The following is a 22,447-nucleotide window of genomic DNA, read 5'->3' as shown; positions in this document are numbered from 1 at the left end:
TCTTATCCTCAAAATTTTATAATTTTTGTTTCAGACTGCAAATTAATATGATGGATATTTTACTAAATTTTTCATTATTTTCTAAATTACTTAAAACAGCGGTAATGTGTTTCAATAGAAATATGGTAACAAAAGAGTTAATCACTGTTTAACCCTTTCGTTACTGTATTTATTTTGAGATGCTCTGTATTTCTTTCAATTACTTTAAATATAACAAAAAATTTAGTAAAATAACTTAGCTATCATTCAGCTAGTTTTAAGAACATAGATTATGACTAAGGTTTGGTGGAAGATTTTAATTCAAAACTTGTGAAAACAAGACATTTGTACTCAGAGCCAGAGCCAGTTTCAGCCAGGTTGGTAACGAAAGGGTTACTGGTGGAATTAGAACAATTTTTCTAATTCCGAAGATCATTGTCACTCTCCTATTTCATGGTTAAATATAATTAAGCATAATGGCCTGTTATTATTTGTTCTTTCAATTCACAGTAGGTGTTAATTTAAAACTCCATATTTTTATACCTGGGTGTCAAAAAAAACAAAACAAACAAAAAAACTTTAACAACAGTCCTTTAAGATTCATTGCTTTTAAAGAATTCATGTGGTGTATGGAAGCAAAATGCTGCAAGACAAATCTTTGTTTGGTAGGAGATTAACATTAATATCGAAGACGTCACAATTTATTATGAGTAAAATGACTTAGCTATCTTTGTGTGGTGGAAACACAAACATAATGATGATAACATCTTCTGCGTGATGAAAACGCTTTAAACACAATGACAACAACATCTTATAAATGTATGACAGATAAGAAATACAAACAAAAATTAGAATATTTTCAAACACCACCTTTAGTTTGGTCATTAATAAAATAAATAAAATGCTAGAAATATAAATTTCAAATTTTAAACTAAAGATTTATGGCAGATAACAGGAATTTTGTATGTGTGTGTGTGTGTGTATGAAAAAATGAATAGAAATAGATTTTTCTTATAATTTTTCCACTTTGATAATTAGATGTTGAGAAATCATTAGATACACATGTGTGCGTGTGTGTGTGTGTGTGTGTGTGTTCGTTGTTCAACAGCTAGAAATTAAGACTGTATTAAGGGGACTCGAGAGTATCAGTTTGAAAACCCCTTTTAAGTATGAAACTCCTAACAGAGTCATGATTTGTAAACACCTGATAAATTATAAACATCTAATTATCAAAGTGGAAAAAATAATCAGAAAAGCCATTCCTATTCATTTTTTCAAATATAAAATACTGTACTAAGGTCTTTTTATTTCTAATTATTTATATATATATATATATACCCACTAATTTATAATTATATTAAAGGATTAACAATAAATATCTATATAATTAAAAATTAGTATAAAATGTTATCTATAAAGTTTTTATTTCAAACTGGCCACTAGATAAAATCATTAAAGTGATTTTATCCTTAATTCTATCTATATATATATATATATAAAACTTACTCAGAAGAGGATGTGTGGCGTGTAAGTTTTATCTTAATTCTGATGCTCACTCTATACAATCTTTTTACTCTTTCTTTCTCTTATTCTTTTACCTCCTCTTCTCCCACTACTCTTTCCTATTACTCTGTCACTCTCTCTCCCTCACTCCTCCTCCCTTGCTCATGTGGCTCCCACGTGACCATCGGCCATCTTTCTTCTCCTAACTTGTGTTTCTTTCTTTCTCTCCATTTTTGCTGGAACACAGAAGACGTGTTCTTGCTTGTCTCCTGTCCAAGCTTGATTTACGTGTTCACCACCACAACCTAGTTTAGGCTTAGCAACCCTTCCTGTTTGTTTTCGCTGTCCTGTTTGTGTTACCTATTTTGACCCTCTGCAAAATCTCAAATTTTATTTAATTTGCTTTGCGGGAGCAACTGTTTTATTGAAAGTGTATATTGTCGTTAAATGCTTGAAACATGAGACTAGAAAAACAGCCAACAACTGATGAAGGGTCATTCTTTATGTTGTTTGTTTTGTTTTCCATTTGTGTCTTTCATTGTTCGAAAGAATAGTTCATGTTCCATGTACTCATGCTTCGTATTTTTTTGTTGTACACGTTTCCTGACATCCTGTGCCCACATATGCTTATATATATATATATATGTATAGATGTATGTACATATACGTAGGTATATATACATATCATCATTTAATGTCAGCTTCCCATGTTGGCATGGGTTGGACATTACTAAAATGCGAGTATACTACACACACACACACCTGGGTTAGACAGAATTTGCTGAGGTAGATTTTCTATGGCTGAATGCTCTTCCAGTCACCAACTCTTATCTGTTTCGAAGTGAGATAATATTTGTCCAAGGCTGGGCATGTTTTCACAGAATATTGGAAAAGAGGGACACCATTTATATAGTGGTGACATTTGTTTACAACTGTTCCCACAATAGTGAAACAAGGAAACACTAACACACACAGGCATAAATTGCATGAAAGTTGTAAATGCGTCTCACTCTCATTCGTTTCCAATATTTTGGAAAAAGTAAAAAACATGTCTGGCCATGGGAAAATATATTGCTTGGGAACAGGTGAGGGTTAGCAACAGGAAAGGTATCCCGCCATAGAAAACTTGCTGCAATAAACTCTGTCCAAGCCATGCAAGCATGCAAAAGTGGATGTTGAAACAATTATGATGATTGACCAAACACACAAACACTGACATAAAAGAGAAAAACAAATGTAACTCTCTTTCCAAACCATTCAACCAAGAAATAATTCTAAACATTTTTGGTTCCAAAGAGATAAAGTATGATCAAAAATATAAATTTTCAATGAATTTCGGAAGAAAAAAAAAATATTGATTCCATAAATTGGAATGAAAATAGATAATTACAGCTAATTAATATCAGAACAAAAACAATTCTGAACTGATACCACAAAAAAAAAAAAAAAAAATCTACAATGGGCTTACAGGAGGGAATTCTTGTAGGTTCCAAAAGGAAATTTCAGTTATCTTTAAATCTTGTGTGAAGAGAAGAACTTACAGAGAAACAAAGACTTTGAATTTACATGTAAATTCCATAAATATAATCCTATACCACCTTATCTAGATTAGAATAATTTAAATTTGAGAATTCAATGTTATAAACAGTTTATCTGGAACAATATAATACAAAGATTAATGGATAAAGGTTGAGCAAAACAGTTAGAATGGAACAGATAAATAATGACAGTGGAATTATGGGGAACTCTGTAAATATTTATACCACAAAAATGTCTCCTTTACAATGTGAACAGCAGTTTATAGTGAGATTATCGTACTGAATAGTATGATGATAACGGTCCATCCATAAAGAATCTGGGGGTAGAAGTCTCACTGACTGGATTCGTTTCATTGTAGATTCGTTCAGTTGACTGACTTCTTTATACAAAACCTGCCGAAATAAAACCAAGATTTAAGAGGGATTTAACAGATTGTCAGATGGATTTTCAATAGGGAGGAAATTTAAATGCACTGAAGTTTATTTAAGAGAATGTGAGATTGATTTCAAACAAGATATGATGGATCTTAACCCTTTCGTTACTGTATTTCTTTTGAGATGCTCTGTGTTTCTTTCAATTACTTTAAATACAACAAAGAATTTAGTAACATAACTTAGTTACCATTAAGCTAGTGTTAGGAGTATAAATTGTGACTAAGGTTTGGTGGAAGATTTTAATTCAAAACTTATGAAAACAAAACAGTTATACTCAGAGCCAGAGCCGGTTTCAGTCAGGTTGGTAACGAAAGGGTTAAGAGGGATTTAAGAGACTATGAGATGGATTTTCAACAAACATGAAATTTAAATGAGATGAAGTCGATTTAAGAGAATGTGAGATTGATTTCAAACAAGATATGATGGATTTTAAACAAGATACGATGGCATTTAGAACAAGCTAAGGTAGATTTTAAATCAGATAAAATATTTTTTTAGACAAAAAAAAAATAAATAAATTTTAGAAAAGATGAAATTTATTTCAGACAAGATGAAATTTATTTTAGACAAGATAAAATGGATTTTAAACAAGATGTGACTTACACAGAAAAGGTAGATTTTTAAACAATCAAATGAAAGCAGTTAAAAAAAAGCTTTGATAAATAAACATTTTTCAGATGATTTCTTTTGGTGGCAAACTTTTAGGTCTAGAATTCTTCTTCAGTTACTAGCAACTATCAAACCAAATTTCAGTTATTTTATTGTCATTCAACACTGCTTTTAACTCTTTTGGTACAGTATTTCTGTTGAAATACACTATTCTTCTTTCAATTAATTTTAATAATAATGAAAAATTTTGTAAAATAACTGTCATAATTAAGTTGATGTTTGGAATATAAATTTACATGAAATTTTAAGGGGAGGTTTTAATTTCAATCACTTGAACATTTTTGCTGCTATGTTTCTGTTGAAATCCATTACCTTTGTTTTAATTAATTTTTAAAATAACGAAAAATTTAGTAAAATAACTGAATTGTTATTAAGCTGATTTTTAGAACACAAATTAACATGAAATTTTCATGGGAGTTTGAATTTTGGCCAGAAGCTTATACCACAGAACCAAGATTGGTGTCAGGCAGGTTCATATCAAAAGGGTTAAATGGCAAAAAACAAAAACATAATCTCTTAGAGAAAGTAAGGAAGAAGAATTTGTACATTGCTAAACTAAACACTATGCTATGCTTAATGCATCACTAGAACTCGTAGTTCCATTGAAAACAGAGGGTATATATATACAACCAATATATATATATATATATATATATATATATATATACATATATATGCGTGTATGTGTGTATCTGTCTGTCTGTCTACTCCCTCAACCCTACCCCAAACAAATACTGCTCTCTGTTTCTCTCAGCCTTAAATATACAAGGAATTTGATAAACTAGTCTATAAATTAAAACTGACCCCATAAAAAAACAAAAAAAATCAGTGACAGGCAGTGTCTCCTTGAAAATTTTAGTTACAACTACGATGTTGTAGGTACAAAATGTTCTTTGTCTATCTTCTTATATATATATATATTATATATATATATATATATATATATATGTCAATGAATATAAACAAACCATCTGAAACAAATTAATAAAATGAGAGAGAGAGGAGAGAAAGAGAAATTAAGGTTGACCAACTGAAATATATTTTCATTAGCAAAAAGTGACCCAATCAATTTTAATTAATAAAAAATACACCAGTCAGTAATGGAGAGAGAGGGAGAGAGAGAGAGAGAGAAACCCTAATGAGCTTAATGACTAGTTCTGGCCAAGAAAGAAATAGACAACTCTGAAATTTAAATTTAATTAAAATTAAATAATTAAACTAATTGTTTTTTCTTACCTCATTATGGAAGTATTTTTAATTGACTAGGACCTTTTTCTTTGGTTAACTACCAGCAGTCACTAAATTATGTATTTTTTATTTTTATGCAGAAGGTGCCTCTGAGTAATTTCCACCCCCACCGCCCCCTCACAATCAAGAATATAACAAATTTATTTCTCTTATATGATACTATTGTGGTTGGCAGAAAAAGATTGTCATTGTATTTGAGATTTTGTTTTGCTTGTTTTTAAGGATTTGGGAGAGAAAAAAGTTACTGTGGGTGTGGCAGTGTGGTCAAGAGTTCATTTCACTGTGTCATTATTATAGCCCCAGGACAACAAATGCCTTACTAGTGAATTTGGTTGATGGAAACTGTACAAAAACCTACATCATCATCATTTTATGTCTGGTCCCCATGTTGGATGACTGCCATGATCTAGATCCTTTCTTACTGGGAGTTACAGCTTTCATAGACTGGCCCTTGTACAGGTCATTTTGACTTGGTTTTATCAACTAGATGTCCTTTCTATTGGCAAAACATGCACACACACACACACACACACATTTCTATATCTTTTTATCTTTAACTTGTTTTAATCTGATTGTGGCCATGCTGGGGCACCACCTTGAAAGTTTTAGCTGAATGATAAAAAAAAAATGAAAAAACTGTAAAATATGCAGATATGAGAATAGATGCTGAGAGAATGTGGAATATGAAAGCAAGAATGGTACCAATTGTAATGAAAAACCTTCAGAAAAACCATGACACAACTGGAATCTGTCCCAACATTATAACACTGCAAAAGAGGTAGGGGGCTCCAAAAGCGGGCCCAGGGAGTAGCGTCCCTGCCTTCCTGAGCTAGTTTTCCACCACATTTCTTAAAAATCGTTGTAGAGGTTTTGGTCTTGGGACCACTCATGTCTAGAAACTGAGGTTGGGAATAAGCAAGGGTATGCTCCCCATAGAAAATCTAGCTCCAAAAAAGCCTCATGATAGTAAAGGAGAATGGGCACAAACCAGCCAGCCGGCCCAAAGGTTAGGGTGGGCTGCAACTGCCTACCTCTGTTGCTATGGCATTGAAGTAGATCCGGCCATGCCCATTAATGGGGACAAATCCTGGATGATGATGATGAAAAGACAACATTTTTGGGAACAGCAAATGGTTACAAGAAATTTCATTGTAAACATTTTTACCATAAGAAATTTCATTTTAAATGATCTCATCACATTTTTTTAATGATAATAATAATAATAATAATAATAATAATAATAATTTCTACTAAAGGCATAAGGCCTGAAATTTGTAGGGAAGGGGACTAGTTGATTACATCGACCCCAGTATGCAACTGGTACTTAATTTATTGACCCTGAAAGGATGAAAGACAAAGTTGACCTCAGTGGAATTTGAACTAATGATGTAGCAATGGGCAAAATGCCACTAAACATTTTGTCCTGTGCTAACAATTCTGCCAGCTTGCCGTCTTATATAATAATAGTTAAAAAAAAAAAATAATGATTTCAAATTTCTGCCATAAAGGTAGCTTGGGTGAGGGGATCAAGTCAATTACATCAACCCTAGTGCGTAACTGGTACTTATTTCATCGACCCTGAAAGGATGAAAGACAAAGTCGACCTCACTTTACTTGTCGGGTCTTCTCAATCACAGCATATCTCCAGAGGTTTTGGTCTCTTGTCATTGTCTCAGTGAGGCCCATTGTTCGAAGGTCATGTTTCACCACCTCATCCCATGTCTTCCTGAGTCTCTCTCTTCCATATATATATATATATATATATATATATATATATGCTTGAGTGTCTGTGTTTGTTCCCCACACACCATTGCTTAACCCTTTAGTGTTCAGATTACTCTGTTAAATGTAATACTTTTTCACTCAAATTGTTTTGAATTAATCATGCATTATCTTACAGCTTTGAGGTTTTAATGATGTGATTGTTTATTTATAGAATGACATTGTAGGATAGGTGTGAGAGACTAGATATTGCCAGTTTGAATATAAAACATGTGGAATATCTGGGCCTGATATGGCCGGTTTAAACACTAAAGGGTTAACAACCAATGCTGGTGTGTTTACGTACCCGTAACTCAGCAGTTTGGCAAAAGAGACCAATAGAATAAGCACTAGGCTTACAAAAGAGACCAATAGAATATGTACTAGGTTTAAGGTTGATTTTTTCAACTAAAGGCGGTGCTCCAGCATGGCCATAGTCAAATGACTGAAACAGATAAAAGAGTATAATAATAAGGGTCCCAAGTTTTGGTACAAGGCCAATAATTTTAGAAGCAGGGGGATAGCTGATTGGTCCTCTATTTTAATGACCCCAAAAAGACAACCGTGGTGGAATTTTGAACTTAGAATGTTATGAGCCAGAAAAAATACTACCTAAAATGGCTGATGCTGTGTTGATGGTATTTCTTTGTGTAAATCCTGAAAAGTTTAGATTTGTTGAAAATAAAAATGCGAATAAGCAATAGTTTACCAAATATTAAAATTACCATTTGCCCACTGTTTTCTTTGTTTTGATAGAAAAGAAATTTGAAAAGAACCTTTTAAGAAAGCCACCTTGTAGTGATCACCCAGAAGAATAACCTCTATTGATTCAATTTCATTTGGTAGACATAGAGAAATGACGAGACTTACTTTTTGTATATCTGCATTACTAATTTTCAATGTTAGTAACAAGCCAAGAATGGAAAGAGAAAGAGAAAAAGAAAGGAAGACGTTACATTTGTGTGTGCATATATACATACACACACATATGCATATATATATACATACATGCATACAGGCATGTGCAAGAAGTATTATATATATATATATATATATATATATATATATATATACACACATACATACACACACACACATATATATATCTGCATCATCGTTTAACGTCTGCCTTCCATGCTATATATGTATATAAGTATAGACAAATTATATAATACACATGCAATCATACAGAAGAGGTTAGCCACATATACATGCAAGCATATGCATAATGTTATGTTATATGTATAGACTTTCGCTGTAGACATGCACAAAAATTATATGTATGTAATATATACATGCAAGCATGCAGGAAGAATAAATTAAATAATATATCACAGAGATGGAATTAGATATGAAGACAATGGATAAATACAGATGAGAATGAAATAAAAAGGATTTCATAATGATAAGAGATATTTTCATCAGCTTACATAAAAACATCCTCTCTTTCATTTCTTCCTTCAGTATAGCAGTTCTTTGGTCTTGCCAGGTACAAACATACCTCACTAGTGCTGGTGCCATGAAAAAAAATAATTAGTATGCTTTGGCAGATGGATTGTATTAGGAAAAGATTCCAGCCATACAAATCATGCCAAAAGTGAAACACCGGAGCATGAGACTGTCATCCATTGTATTGGGTCCTGTTGAACAGTCCAACCCATGCGAGATGGTGGACATAGAATGATGAGGATTACAATGAGTGTGTAGTTTAACACCCCAGTTGTGGGTATGAAGGGATTAAATGGAACTACCATTTAACTTTGCACCAGGTTTTATTTAATTGCTAAGTCAATGAATAGAGAAGAGTCTGCTTATGACCTTACAGATCTGCCTCGATCGGTAACATCATCAGAGAAGCTGGCACCCTCTATACTGCAGCCCTACTCAGTAAAAAAGGTATCTTAGTTTTGCAGGCTGCATGGTGACCTCACTTGTGCTGGTACCATGAAAGAAAAAATTCTCTATACATGCTGTGAAGTAATTGGTGTTAGGAAGAGCATCCAACTGCAGAAACTTGTCAAAGTAGACACAGGAGGACAATGCAGTCCTTGAACACATAGGATCCAATCAAACCATGCAACTTATGCCAGCATGGAACATGAATGTTGAATGATTTTTTTTCAGATTAAGATCTTTAAGGGAAAATGTAGGCAAGTAATGTGTTTCAGAGGGATGCAATTCTAATGAAGAAGTATTGGGTAAAGCATTTCATGCAATAGAGATTATGAAGAAAGGAGAGAGAGCTGTGCCTCGAGTGTGCTTACAAAGAAATTGATATGGAAGTTACAAGTTCAAACTATTATAATAGATGAACCAAAGAGAAGATCCAGTATTCCCATGAACCAGAAGTTGTCTTTGTGAAAATCTTTTCAATATTTAGATGGATGCCATTTTGGTGGGGATACGTGGTCTAATATATTAATGCATAACATAGCAACATCACTTTAGATATGTAAGTACCAAAATGTACCTAGTAAACAGTCAACAAGTCATTAAGACTTAAGTATTCTCAGGGCCTCAAAGGATGGAGGGAAGGATTCTGATCCAAGCACTCAGCTCGGAAGTTCTCTTCATGATCAAAAACCTTTGTTGGTGAAATGTAGGAGAGGAGATTTCTAGTAACTCTAAGTTCCCTGAAACTAAGGTGACAATTAGTGAGAAAAGAAAAGATGATAGAAGTGAAGGGGTGTTTCTTGACTCTTTATCAAATCTTTTATGTTGGAATTGAAAATGATGAGTGGTTGGTGTTAGGAAGGATATCCAGCCATAGAAACCATGCCAAAGCAGACAATTGGAGCCAGGTGCAGCCCTCTGGTTGACCAGCTTCTGTCAAACTATCCAACACATACTAGTATGGAAAATGGACATTAAATGATGATGATGATGATGAAATAATTGAAAGGCTCAGAGGGATTGGGTCATACTAATGTGTAGTCTAAACAAAAGGATCCATCTGTGGCAGGAATCATTTCTATTCATTTGGGTGGAAGACTTAATCCATCACCTGGTTTAATACCTCCACATGGTTTTGAAGGCTACCTTTAGCAAGGTCCCCAGCTGTAAACATTCGTGTCATGTCTCTAGTCCAAGGATAACTACCTTTTGTTCTTTCATCACTTCCAGAGACCCTAAAAATTGTCATGGATGCTGACCTATCCCTTCTGACAAAGTAATGTCAGTAGTGGTGATCTGTGTTGGTAATTACCGAGTACACTCAGTTCAAAAGTGAAATAAACTGATCCCTTGTGAGGCAAAGGAGGAAATCTATCATTCAGGGCATGACCCCATGATCAAAAGGATCTCAGTTATGACCATCATATCTTTTAAAAAAATATATAGGATTACATTAAGATGACTTTGCCTTATTAAAAAACAACAGGATGTGAGTTGAGAGAGACTTGGCAGCTATTTCTAGTAAGTTTAGTGACTACATAGAGGTTTAGTCTTTGGTTCATCATCTGAGAACTTTTGGTTCATGAGGATTGAATTTAATGGGAAATGAGGTACTGAAGATCTAACACAGTTTCTAAAATAGTCAAAGGTACAGGGATAGAGCCCAAGACATTTACAGACCCTCCTCTGATCTGTATAGGCTCTCCCAAGACCCTGAAGATGAATATAGTAAGGCCCATAGATATAACTTCTGATCATTGAGAAGTAGACTTAATATGTCTCTTAGTTTAACACCACTATCTGGTCTTTAGGTGGTCTTTAGCAGGGTCCACTTTATTGCAAGCATTCGAGACAGGTCTGCAATCTGAGAACAACTCCCTTCTTCTCACTGGTCACAGAAGACCTGAAGGGGATCATGAACTTGTCATGTCCTCAGCAAGACAGAACGAAAGTGTCTTCACAACCCTACGCATTCTAAACTTGTTTGTCATCCACTTCACAATGTGTACTGGACCTTATTTTCCATAGCATCAGCTCAAGGGAGGTTTTCAAACTTTTGGTGAGAGAGGAGTAGGGGACATCTCAATATACTTTTCCTCTGCTCCTTTACCAATCATAGGAGAGGAATAGGTGTGCTTTGTACACTGTAAATGTAGAGGGAACTGACTGTCACATCTGAGTGAGAAGACATGAGGGGAAAAAAAGTGAACTTTTTAACTGCATTTAGAAAGTGTTTAAAAAAAAACAATCCTTCTAAAGCAACAGTTCTCAACAGCAGCTCCCAGGGTTGCCTGTGATCCTCGACAGAGCCCCTCTGTAAATATGAATTTTTTTATTGACTTGTGTTTTAGTTTTTTTTTGGGGTGCCCCTAAACTGCACCCGTCACCATCGCCATCGGAAATCCACATTCTGAATCTGGCCTTGATATGAAAAAGATTGAAAAACCAGTTCTAAAGGCACGACCAACAAATCTTCAAGGTTATATATACCCAAATATGGATGCATATTACATATCTAGACACACACAATAGAAGAAATAATTACGTATATAGATATATATATATACATACACATATATATACATATATATATATATATATATATACACAGATGTATACATATATATACACACATACACACATATATACATACATATACACATGCATATATATACATACATATACATATACACATACATACACATACATATACACATGCATATATATACATACATATACATATACACATACATACACATCCACATAAATATATATATATATATATATATACATACATATATATATACATGCATACATACACATACATATACTTATATATAAATATATGTATATATACATACACACATACATACATACACACATATTTACACACACACACACATATATATATATATATATATACATATATATATATATACATACATACCATATATATAACATAAACATGTAGAACCAGTGAAAAGAAAATGAAATCTTTTTTCGAAGAAAACACTGAAAATAACACAGCTGTATAAAACAAAGAATTAAGCTAAAGAAAGAAACGAGACGTGTATAATATTGCAAGCAGTCTTTGAGTCTGTATGATTTAGATTTGTTTGTTTTCTGAAGACAAATTAAGCAGAATACAATATATTCCGTGTCTCACTCACCATTGGTTCAATGTTGGTATGTCCCAACAATTACATCATGTTTAGCTGCCTGTCAAGGATAGGACAAATTAGGGACTCACTAAACACCACAGTATTATTATTATCATTATTATTACTATTATTATCTTTATTATTTTTATCATCATCATCATAAAACACACAAATATGAATTAGGAAAAGCAAAAATATATCACTTAGATTCTGGCATTGAAATTACTCTGTCAAAAGTTATACTTATTTATTCACATTATTATGAATTAAACCAAGCCCATGAGGGCAATATTTGTTTGCAGCTTTCTTAATTCAAGTGCAGACTTGAAATTTAAAGATTTGGTCAGTAAGTATACTTTCAATATCAGAAATTTATATGGCTATCGTATTGTCTGTCCATGCTGCTGTAAATATTTTGAATGGAGTCTTGAAGATCATCGTCACTTTTGCCATCAAAATACTCTTCCTCATCAGACAGAAATTCAGAAATATTTATAGGCACAACAGCGAGCGGCTATGTGGTAAGAAGCTTGCTTCCCAACCACATGGTTCCGGTTTCAGTTCCCCTGCATGGCACCTTGGGCAAGTGTCTTCTACTATAGCCTCGGGCTGACCAATGTCTTGTGAGTGGATTTGGTAGACAGAAACTGAAAGAAGCCCATCGTATATATGTGTCTGTGTGTGTGTGTGTGTATATATATATATATATATATATATATATATATATATATATACATACATATAATGTGTGTGTATGTATCTGTGTTTGTCCCCCCACCATTGCTTGACAACCAATGTTGGTGTGTTTACATTCCCATAACTTAGTGGTTCAGCAAAAGAGACCAATAGAATAAGTACTAGGCTTACAAAGAATAAGTCCTGGGGTCAATTTGTTTGACTAAAAGCAGTGCTCCAGCATGGCTACAGTCAAATGACTGAAACAAGTAAAAGAATGTGATCCCTCTGAAGATATATATATATTCTTTTATTTGTTTCAGTCGTTTGATTGCGGCCATGCTAGAGCACCACCTTTAGTCAAACAAATCAACCCCAGGACTTATTCTTTGGAAGCCTAGTACTTATTCTGCTGGTCTCTTTCACCGAACCACTAAGTTACAGGGATGTAGACACACCAACATCAGTTGTCAAACGATGTTGGGGGGTCAAATATAGACACATTTACATACAAACACACACACATACATATATATATATATATGTATATATATATATGATGATGATGATGATATACGACGGGCTTCTTTCAGTTTCCATCTACCAAATCTATTCACAAGGCTTTGATTGGCCCAAGGCTATAGTAGAAGATACTTAACCAAGGTGCCATGTAGTGGGACTAAACCCGGAGCCATGTGGTTGGTAAGCAACCTATTTACCACACAGCCATGCTTGCACCTATATATGTATGTATGTGTGTGTGTGTGTGTGTGTGTGTGTGTGTGTGTGTATATATATATGTATATATATGTATATATATATATATATATATATATATATATTCTGATTGAATCTTCCATGTGTTAACATGTAGCTCCTTGTGACAATATAAACTTTCATTTAATCAAGATATCCTTGGCCCAAAGAGTAGCCTGCGGTATACACCTCGCTTGGATATTTACCATTTCTGAGGTTCCGCTCGCTATGAAACATATGTAGCCCAGATCTTATCTGCTCCATTCCTTACAACCCTGATTGCCTACCATGAAATATAAAGAGAATTTTTTTCAATTTATCGTACTTTCACAAGAAGAAAATCCACAACCTTCTGTCTCAATAAACCATTATTGTCCCTGAAAGATTTTTTTTTTATTTAATACGAATGGCTTGAAGCTAACTTTCTTCCTACACCTTGACCCTTGCATTTTATAAATATATATGTTTTGAGTGTTATTATCTCTGTTTGCATCATCAGACCTACCATATATATACACGCACAAATACAGAAAGAGAAGAGGAAGTTAGTTAGTTAGTTAATTTTTTGGCTCAAAAAGCAAAAAAGCAAGGCCATGTAGGGGGACATGGAGTTATGTACAGGGTGGTGTTCATGTAAAGAGTTCAGGCCACTTGTGGTCAACGGAGACTTTGAACCGAGCGGTCGTCGGCATCTTCACCATCTCGTCCGGCAGCTTATTCCACGGATCCGCAACCCAGACTGAGAAAGCCCCTCTCCTTCAATTGAGATGAAATTGTCGCAGATAGAGCTTTTTGGAATGACCCCGCAGCCGACGCTCTGGAGCAGGAGTGAAAAACAGCTCCTTCGAGAGGTTACACTTTCCGCTTATGATGTTGTGAGCAAGAATGAGATTACCACGGCGTCGGCGTTTTTCTAGAGAATAAAGGTCGAGCGTCTTCAGCCTTTCTTCATAAGACAAATGCTTGAGACCAAGAACCATGCAGGTAGCCAGCTTCTGGACTCTTTCGAGATGCTGTATGTCTTTGAGGAGATAAGGAGAAGAGGCTTGAATCCCGTACTCCAATATGGGTCTCACCAGCATGACATAGAACGGTAGGAATATGGCTGCTGTGAGCATTCCGAATGACCGTCGAATCAAGAACAGAACTCCGCGTGCTTTGTTGGCAGCATGGACGCACTGGGCCGAAGTGTTTTTGTTAGAAACGAAAATGAATATATAAAATAAAATTTCAATATTGATTTCTATAAGTACTCTATCATCCAAAAATGCCCAGTTATTAAAAAAAATAGTGTGACCAATAGTCAGTAAATGAAATACATCTCTTCATAAGTATATGGTTACTTTTTTCTTACGTTACGTATGGATTTGATAGATTTTCCAATACCAAATGCTTCCACACTTCTCTCTCTTACATTGATCTTTCTCATAAATCCCAGCTGCCACAGTTTTTAGGATGCCTTGTGGTTCTGTGTAAAAGTATGTGGCTCAGTGGTTAGAGTGCTGTATTCGGGATTGCAAAATCAAGACTGTAATTCCCTAACCCATGTTATGTTCTTGAGTAAAACACTTCATTTCATATTGCCTCAGTCCACTCAGCTGTAAATAAATAACCCTATGACAGCATCGCCTTACTGGCACGTGAAGAAAATCAATTGAGCAAGGTTGTTGCCAGTGCCACTGGACTGGCTCCTGTGCAGGTGGCACGTAAAAAACACCATTTGAGCATGGCCGTTGCCAGTACTGCCTGGCTGAACCTCGTGCCAGTGGCACATAAAAGCACCCACTACACTCTCAGAGTGGTTGGCATTAGGAAGGGCATCCAGCTGTAGAAACTCTGCCAGATCAGATTGGAGCCTGGTGCAGCCACCTGGTTCGCGAGTCCTCAGTCAAATCGTCCAGCCCATGCTAGCATGGAAAGCGGACGTTAAACGATATGACAGACTGGTGTCCCATTCTTTGTTGGTGTTATTTGTTATTGAGTCACTAATTTATTTACATAAATGTATGTGTAATTTACATATATGCAGATGAGTGTGGAGGTGCATGACTGAGTGGTTAAAATATTGCACTCATGATTGCAAGATCGTAGTTTCAACTTCTGGACTGGGCGATGCGTTGTATTTTTTAGCAAAACAATTTCATGTTGCTAAAGTCAACTTGATTGTAAATGAATAAACCCTGCAACAGATCAGCATTCATTTGGGGTGGGGGGTGATGACCTTGATCACTTACACACCATGGGACCTGGGCAACTGGCCCCGTGTCCTTGGGCTCAAATCTTTCTGTGATACCACTGCATCTCCTCTGTCCATAGTTTGCAGTGGGTACAGTGTATGGGGTTTCTACCAGCATCATTCCAGTATATCAAGCAGGGCTTTCTCCCTCAAGGGACGAGTGGTTTGTCTCCCACCCTTCCAGGCTTTCCACGCCTTTTCTTTGCTCTAATGGCTGTGTCTACTGTACTATTCCACCACCACATAACTCTAGGTCTGGAAGGGACTTTGCACCATCTGCAGACTTGTGGCATTCCTTCAGGCTCTCTGCACTGTGAGTTCAAATTCACCAAAATCTACTTCATCATTTATCTTTCCAAGGTTGATAAATAATGTACCAGTCTAGTACTGGAGCTGACTGGTCTCTCTCTCTCTCTCTCTCACTTTCTTTCAATTTGTGAGTGTGTGTATTTGTTTTTTGTATGTATGTGTGTGTGTGTGGAAGAAATTGTTCTTATATCCAGAAAAGAATGTGCTCTGTCAGGTGAAAATTCCCAAGACATTGTATTTCGTGATAGCACCTCCATGACTCCATCAGGAATCGAGGACCCGAAGAAGGCAAGAAGGAAACACCTCTATTTATTTGCTATATGCATGGGATCAGCCTGTCCTCTTGGCTCACATAACTTGCACATTTATCATTAAACTAAGATCATATGCACTATCCCTGTCTCTAATATGCACGCTTTTATAACAGATTTCCACCTCCCTTCACCTCAGACTATGTAAAAACATAGACAAACAGAATTTTATCAACCTCAAAAAGATGAAAGACAAAGTTGACGTTGGCAAGGTTTGAACTCGGGACATTAAATGACCAAAATTAAATACTGAAGGTATTTTGTTTGAAGTTGCAATGACTTCACCAAACTGTTGTTAAAAGCTTAATCCTCTCAGACCTGGACCCCTGCGTCTAACTTTTCCTGCCACCTGGGTTCCTGAGCAAAACAAAAATAGTTGCATATGCAACTCAAGAGTAATGTTTGCAGGCAAACTAATGGAAAGAATCACAAAAAAATTCCACAGAATATCAATAATAGGCTATCTCTCTCAGCTGCTGTATTTGTTTATCTGAGCCGATACATTCCTCATCTCTTTCACCAGTTTGATTGTTTGCTTAACTCTCATTGTCTGTATAAATGTAAACTCTTCATCTGAAGAATAAATGTCATCAATAATTTCCTCAACTATAAAAGAGTCTAGCCCTTGCTTATTTACAAGATGAAGTGCTGGGTTCGTCACATACTAGTTTCATCACAAAATCATTTCTTTTTTTGCGATTAAAAACAAAAGTAAACAACAGGTATGGAAGACACCATTAACAATGAATCATAAAGACAATTGATTTCAAAGCTGCACTGTGATTGGCTGTCTATTTTCAGGATATTAATCTTGCAAGCTGCATGATAACCTCACTAATGCTGGTGCCATGAAAGAAACATCCAGTACATGTTGTGAAGAGACTGGCATTAGGAAGGATTCCAGCCATAGAGACACCATGTCAAATCAGATATTGGAGCACACAGCACTTTTCAGATTCATGAGATCCTGTGAAGCCATCCCACCCATGCCGGCATGGAAGATGATGATTAAATAGTGATGATGATTGCCTTCCCCATCCCAGGTAATTTCCTCGGAAAATATTTCAATGGAAGATTAAGAAAATAAAACACGTAAATAAATAAAACAATCATTTTTGGAAGTAAAAAAAAAAAGCAAAGTGTTCAACAAACTAGAAATATAGATTTTTTTAAGAATCACAGCCAAAAGAAAAGAATGGGAAAAAAACCCTACAGCAAAACATGCAGAAAAGAGAAAAGAGTGAAAACACTTTTGTGAATTTTAAATCGAAAATTACAGGCAATTATTTCATAAAAGCTGTGTGAAGTATGCTATTTTTAATGACGGACCTTGAATTAGATAAAGCTATGGATAATAGTATGCAGAATATTGGTTTCAAATTTTGGCACAAGGCTAGCGCTTTGGGGTGGGGTGAGATGGAGGATTGATTACATTGACCCGTGCTCAACTGGTAACTTATTTTATCGACTCCAAAAGGATGAAGGCAAAGTTGACCTCGGTGGAATAATAATAATGGTCAGATTTTGGCACAAAGCCAGCAATTTTAGGGGAAAGGGTAAGTCAGTTATATTGAGCCTAATGTTCAATGGGTACTTTATTTTATTGACCCAGATAGGAAGAAGGCAAAGTTAACTTCTGCAGAATTCAAACTCAGAATGTAAAGGTGGACATCAGCATGTAGGATGCTGAATTAGAAAACCCCTTGGATGGAGAAAAAAATCAAAGGCTGTTCACAGGACTTGAACTCGCATCTGTACACATGACAGATGTTCTACCATTATACCAAAGCAACATTTCAAATTTTCACTGTTAGTTTCGTTCTTATTGAAGAATTGTAAGCTGTTCATATTGAAATTTCTAAACTCTAATAATACAAAAAACATAAGGAATGAAGTTTCTAAATTGGATGAAAAAAATTCAAATTGTTGCTTTGGTATATTGGTTAGCACATTTGTCATGTTCACAGATGCGAGTTTGAGTCCCCAAAACAGCCTTCAACTTGTTTCCATCCAAAGGGATTCATAACCAAATATTTACAGACTTTAATTTGTAGCTTTATCTTCTTCAAGTTCCACCAGTGAAAAGATTAACTTTCAAGGTGGCAAGCTGGCAGAATCATAAGCTCACCAGCACTAGCGTAGCTGGGAGGAGGAGGGGGCACTTTGGGTCTGCTGTAAGCAATATGGGTTTTTTGTGGGGTCCAGCTGCAGCAAACGGAAGGGCTGTACTAGGCAGCCCACATTCTAGCTATGCCAATGCTCACCAGGTAAAATGCTGAACATTATTTTGTCTGTCTTAATGTTCTGAGTTCAAATTTCCCCAAATTTCATCCTTTCAGGGTTGAAGATAATCAACCCCTCCCCTCCCCTGAAAATGCTGGCCTTGTGCCAAAACTTGAAGCCAAAATGACTCACTTTTTCATATCTCTCGAAGTTTCTAGATTCTTGTAATGTAAACAATATACAATTCTCACAGGTAAAAACAAAGCTTCTAAAGTGGATGGAAAAGGTTTAAAGTGTTGCTTTGATACAACTGCAGAATGTCTGTCAAGTTTACGGAAAAATGTAGGTTCAAGTGCCACAGACAGCCTTTGATTATTTTTCCATCCAAGGAGAATTTTTTTTAAACCTAATATTCTACACACTATTTTTTTACAGCTGTGATTCTCCACCAGGGTCCATACAAGATTTTGTTGTTAAAATTTATATGCAATGAGTTGGTTATAATTCTACAACATAAAATATTTAAACAATATTTTATAGAATTCTTAATGTTTAAGTACAAAAATATAATAGGATTTTTAAAACAGCGAATGGCTAGGAAGATCTATCCAAGTAAAATAGGAATCTACAGGTAAAGAAGTGGTTGAGAAGCTCTAAGTTATCTGTAAAGCATTATCTACTTTAAATTTCACCATTATAAATAACACACCTCATATCTCTCAAAGTTTCTAAATACCTACAATGCATTCGAGCATGGTTGAAGCCAGTGCTGCTTGACCCCATGTCGGTGGTATGTAAAATGCACCATTTGAGCGTGGTCGATGCCAGTGTCGCCTGACTGGTCCCATGCTGGTGGCACATAAAAAGCACCATTTGAGCTTGATCGTTGCCATTGCTGCCTGACTGGCTCCTTTGCTAGTCTAGTGGCATGTAAAAAGCACCATTCAAGCACGGTCATTGCCAGTACCACCTGACTGGCTCCCGTGCCTGTGACATGTAAAAGGCACCATTCAAGCATGGTCATTGCCAGTGTTGCCTGACTTGTCCCGTGCCAGTGGTACGTAAAAAGCACCATTCAAGAGTGGTCAATGCCAGTATTGCCTGACTGGCTCTTGTACCAGTGGCACATAAAAAGCACCCACTCAGAGTGGTTGGCGTTAGGAAGGGCATCCAGCTGTAGAAACATTGCCAGATCTGATTGGTACCTGGTGCAGCCTTCTGGCTTGCCAGCCCTCAGTCAAACCGTCCAACCCATGCCAGCATGAAAAGCAGACATTAAACGACGACGATGATGATGCATGTGTGCGAATTTGTTTTACTAATTAGTTTGAGAAAAAGCAATACCAAAAGATCTTTCAAGTAGTTCCTTAATGAAGAGATAAGATATATGCTTGTGAGATTGATATAGTTTTGCTACTCTCTTTGATCATGAAGTCCTTGGTTCGATCTCATTGCATGACATCTTACAAGTCTCAGGTTGATTTGGGAGAAAAAATGGGTAGATAGAAATTGTTAGGAATCCCAACGAATGGATGGTGCCTGTGGTTCAACGGTGTAGCCATGTCAAATGTTGTGTCATGCTTATTTGGCCTGAGGATTACATTAAGGCATGTCTGTGGAATACTCAGCATTGACATTAGGAAGGGCATCCTGCTGTAGAAACCATACCAAAACAGAAAGTTGAGCTTGATGCAGTTCTCTGGTTTGTCAGCTCCTGTCAAAATGTCTGATCCATACCAGCATGAAAAACTGATTTTAAATGATGACGATGAATTAAATTTAACAAGTAATTAGTCTAGGTGATTGAAGAAAGACTCATTGTCAAAACTAATGCATGGTTCATCAGATACTGAGGGTTGTAGAAGATGACAGCAGGGTTAATTCTTTCTAATTTTGGTACAAAGCCAGCAGTTCTGAAGTGGCAGGGGAGCAGTCAGTTACATCAATGACCCTGCCAATACTCGATATATACTTTAATTTGTCAACCCCAAGGATGTAAGGCAGAGGCAACCTCAGCGGAATTTGAACTCAGAATATGAAGAGTCAGAAGAAACTTCACTAAGCATTTTGTCTGAAGTGCTAACAACTCCGCCTCTTCACCACCTTAAAAGGAGAGACTAGTGTTAATGAGTAATTATCTTTTTCCTTATATCTTTTACTTGTTTCAGTCATTAAACTGCAGCCATGCTGGAGCACCACCTTTTTAGACAAATGAATTGATGCTAGTACTTTTTTTTTATTTAACCCTTTTGTTACCAACCTGGCTAAAACCACCTCTGGCTCTGAGTACAAATGTCTCGTTTTCATAAGTTTTGAATTAAAATCTTCCACCTAACCCTTGTCACAATTTATGTTTCTAACACTAGCTTAATGATAACTAAGTTATTTTACTAAATTCTTTGTTATATTTAAAGTAATTGAAAGAAACACAGAGCATCTCAACAGAAATACAGTAACAAAAGGGTTAAAATTTATTATAGAGAAACAATTCTTAACCCTTTCATTACCAACCTGGCTGAAACCAGCTCTGGCTCTGTAGTACAAATGTCTTGTTTTCATAAGTTTTGAATTAAAATCTTCCACCAAACCTTAGTCACAATTTATGTTCCTAACACTAGCTGAATGATAACTAAGTTATTTTATTCAATTTTTTGTTATATTTAAAATTAATTGAAAGAAACACAAAGCATCTCAACAGAAATATGGTAACAAAAGGGTTAAAATATATAAGAGAGAAACAATTCTTAACCCTTTCGTTACCAACCTGGCTGAAACCACCTCTGGCTCTGTAGTACAAATGTCTTGTTTTCATAAGTATTGAATTAAAATCTTCCTCCAAACCTTAGTTACAATTTATGTTCCTAGCACTAACTTAATGATAACTAAGTTATTTTACTAAATTCTTTGTTATATTTAAAGTAATTGAAAGAAACACAGAGCATCTCAACAGAAATATGGTAACAAAAGGGTTAAAGCCTGGTTCTTATTCTAGCAGTCTCTTTTGATGAACTGCTAAGTTACAGTGACATAAACACACCAATACCAGTTGTCAAGCAGTGATAGCATGCGTGTGCACACACACACACACACACATACACAACAAGCTTCCTTCAGTTTCTGTCTACTAAATCCACCCGTGAGTCTTCGGTAGGCTCGAGGTTAGACTAGAAGACATTCTCTCTGGTGCCAAGCAGAGGGGCCAAACCCAGAACCATGTGATTGGGAACAAGCTCCTTACCACACAGCCACACTTATGCCTTGCCACAGAAGTTTTAGGAAGTTTTATATTAAATGATACTCAGACATTGTAATGAACACCTGAGAGGGATGAAATGAGATGGAAAGAGAAAAACAATTCTAATGGATTAGATGTCAATTAGAAATAGAGATAATGGCCAAAACAATTGACACAGTGACCTTTGAAGGTTAAAAGTAAAAAAAATCAATAAATCAGTCAAATACATCAACAAAATTGGAATCTCAACCGTGCTATGCAAGGGTCAGAGGTCATGGTGATCACCATGTGCTGGGTTAGAGACTAGCAACATGTGTGAAGGCTCAAAATTACCAGTTTGTGAGGATCAGGGTTGACTCTCTCTTTTTTACTCTTACTTGTTTCAGTCATTTGACTGTGGCCATGCTGGAGCACTACCTTTAGTCGAGCAAATCGACCCCAGGACTTATTCTTTGTAAGCCTAGTACTTATTCTATTGGTCTGTTTTGCCGAACCACTAAGTTACGGGGACGTAA

At 35.7% G+C, this 22,447-nt stretch overlaps 1 protein-coding gene across 5 annotated transcripts in view; it reads right to left on the bottom strand.

Moving 5' to 3' along the window:
- Positions 1-3,113: 3,113 nt before the first annotated feature.
- The window catches only part of LOC115209376 (golgin-45), a 49,994-nt gene continuing 30,660 nt past the window's right edge, over positions 3,114-22,447 (bottom strand). The window contains exons 8-10 of one of the 5 annotated variants that reach the window (XM_036501508.1): positions 12,197-12,245; positions 8,004-8,022; positions 3,311-3,413 (exon numbers count right to left, since the gene is read on the bottom strand). In XM_036501508.1, the coding sequence (XP_036357401.1) occupies positions 12,204-12,245 (42 nt within the window). In that variant the 3' untranslated portion in view covers positions 3,311-3,413; positions 8,004-8,022; positions 12,197-12,203. Of the gene's footprint in view, positions 3,414-8,003; positions 8,023-12,196; positions 12,246-22,447 lie in introns of all 5 variants that reach the window. The other 4 variants (XM_036501509.1, XM_029777756.2, XM_029777758.2 and 1 more) reach the window with 4 other exon arrangements.

The sequence above is a fragment of the Octopus sinensis genome, linkage group LG3 (genome assembly GCF_006345805.1).
Source record: "Octopus sinensis linkage group LG3, ASM634580v1, whole genome shotgun sequence".
Classification (NCBI taxonomy): domain Eukaryota; kingdom Metazoa; phylum Mollusca; class Cephalopoda; order Octopoda; family Octopodidae; genus Octopus; species Octopus sinensis.
Note: the sequence above shows the minus strand (reverse complement) of the source record. Positions and strands in the feature narration are given on the sequence as shown.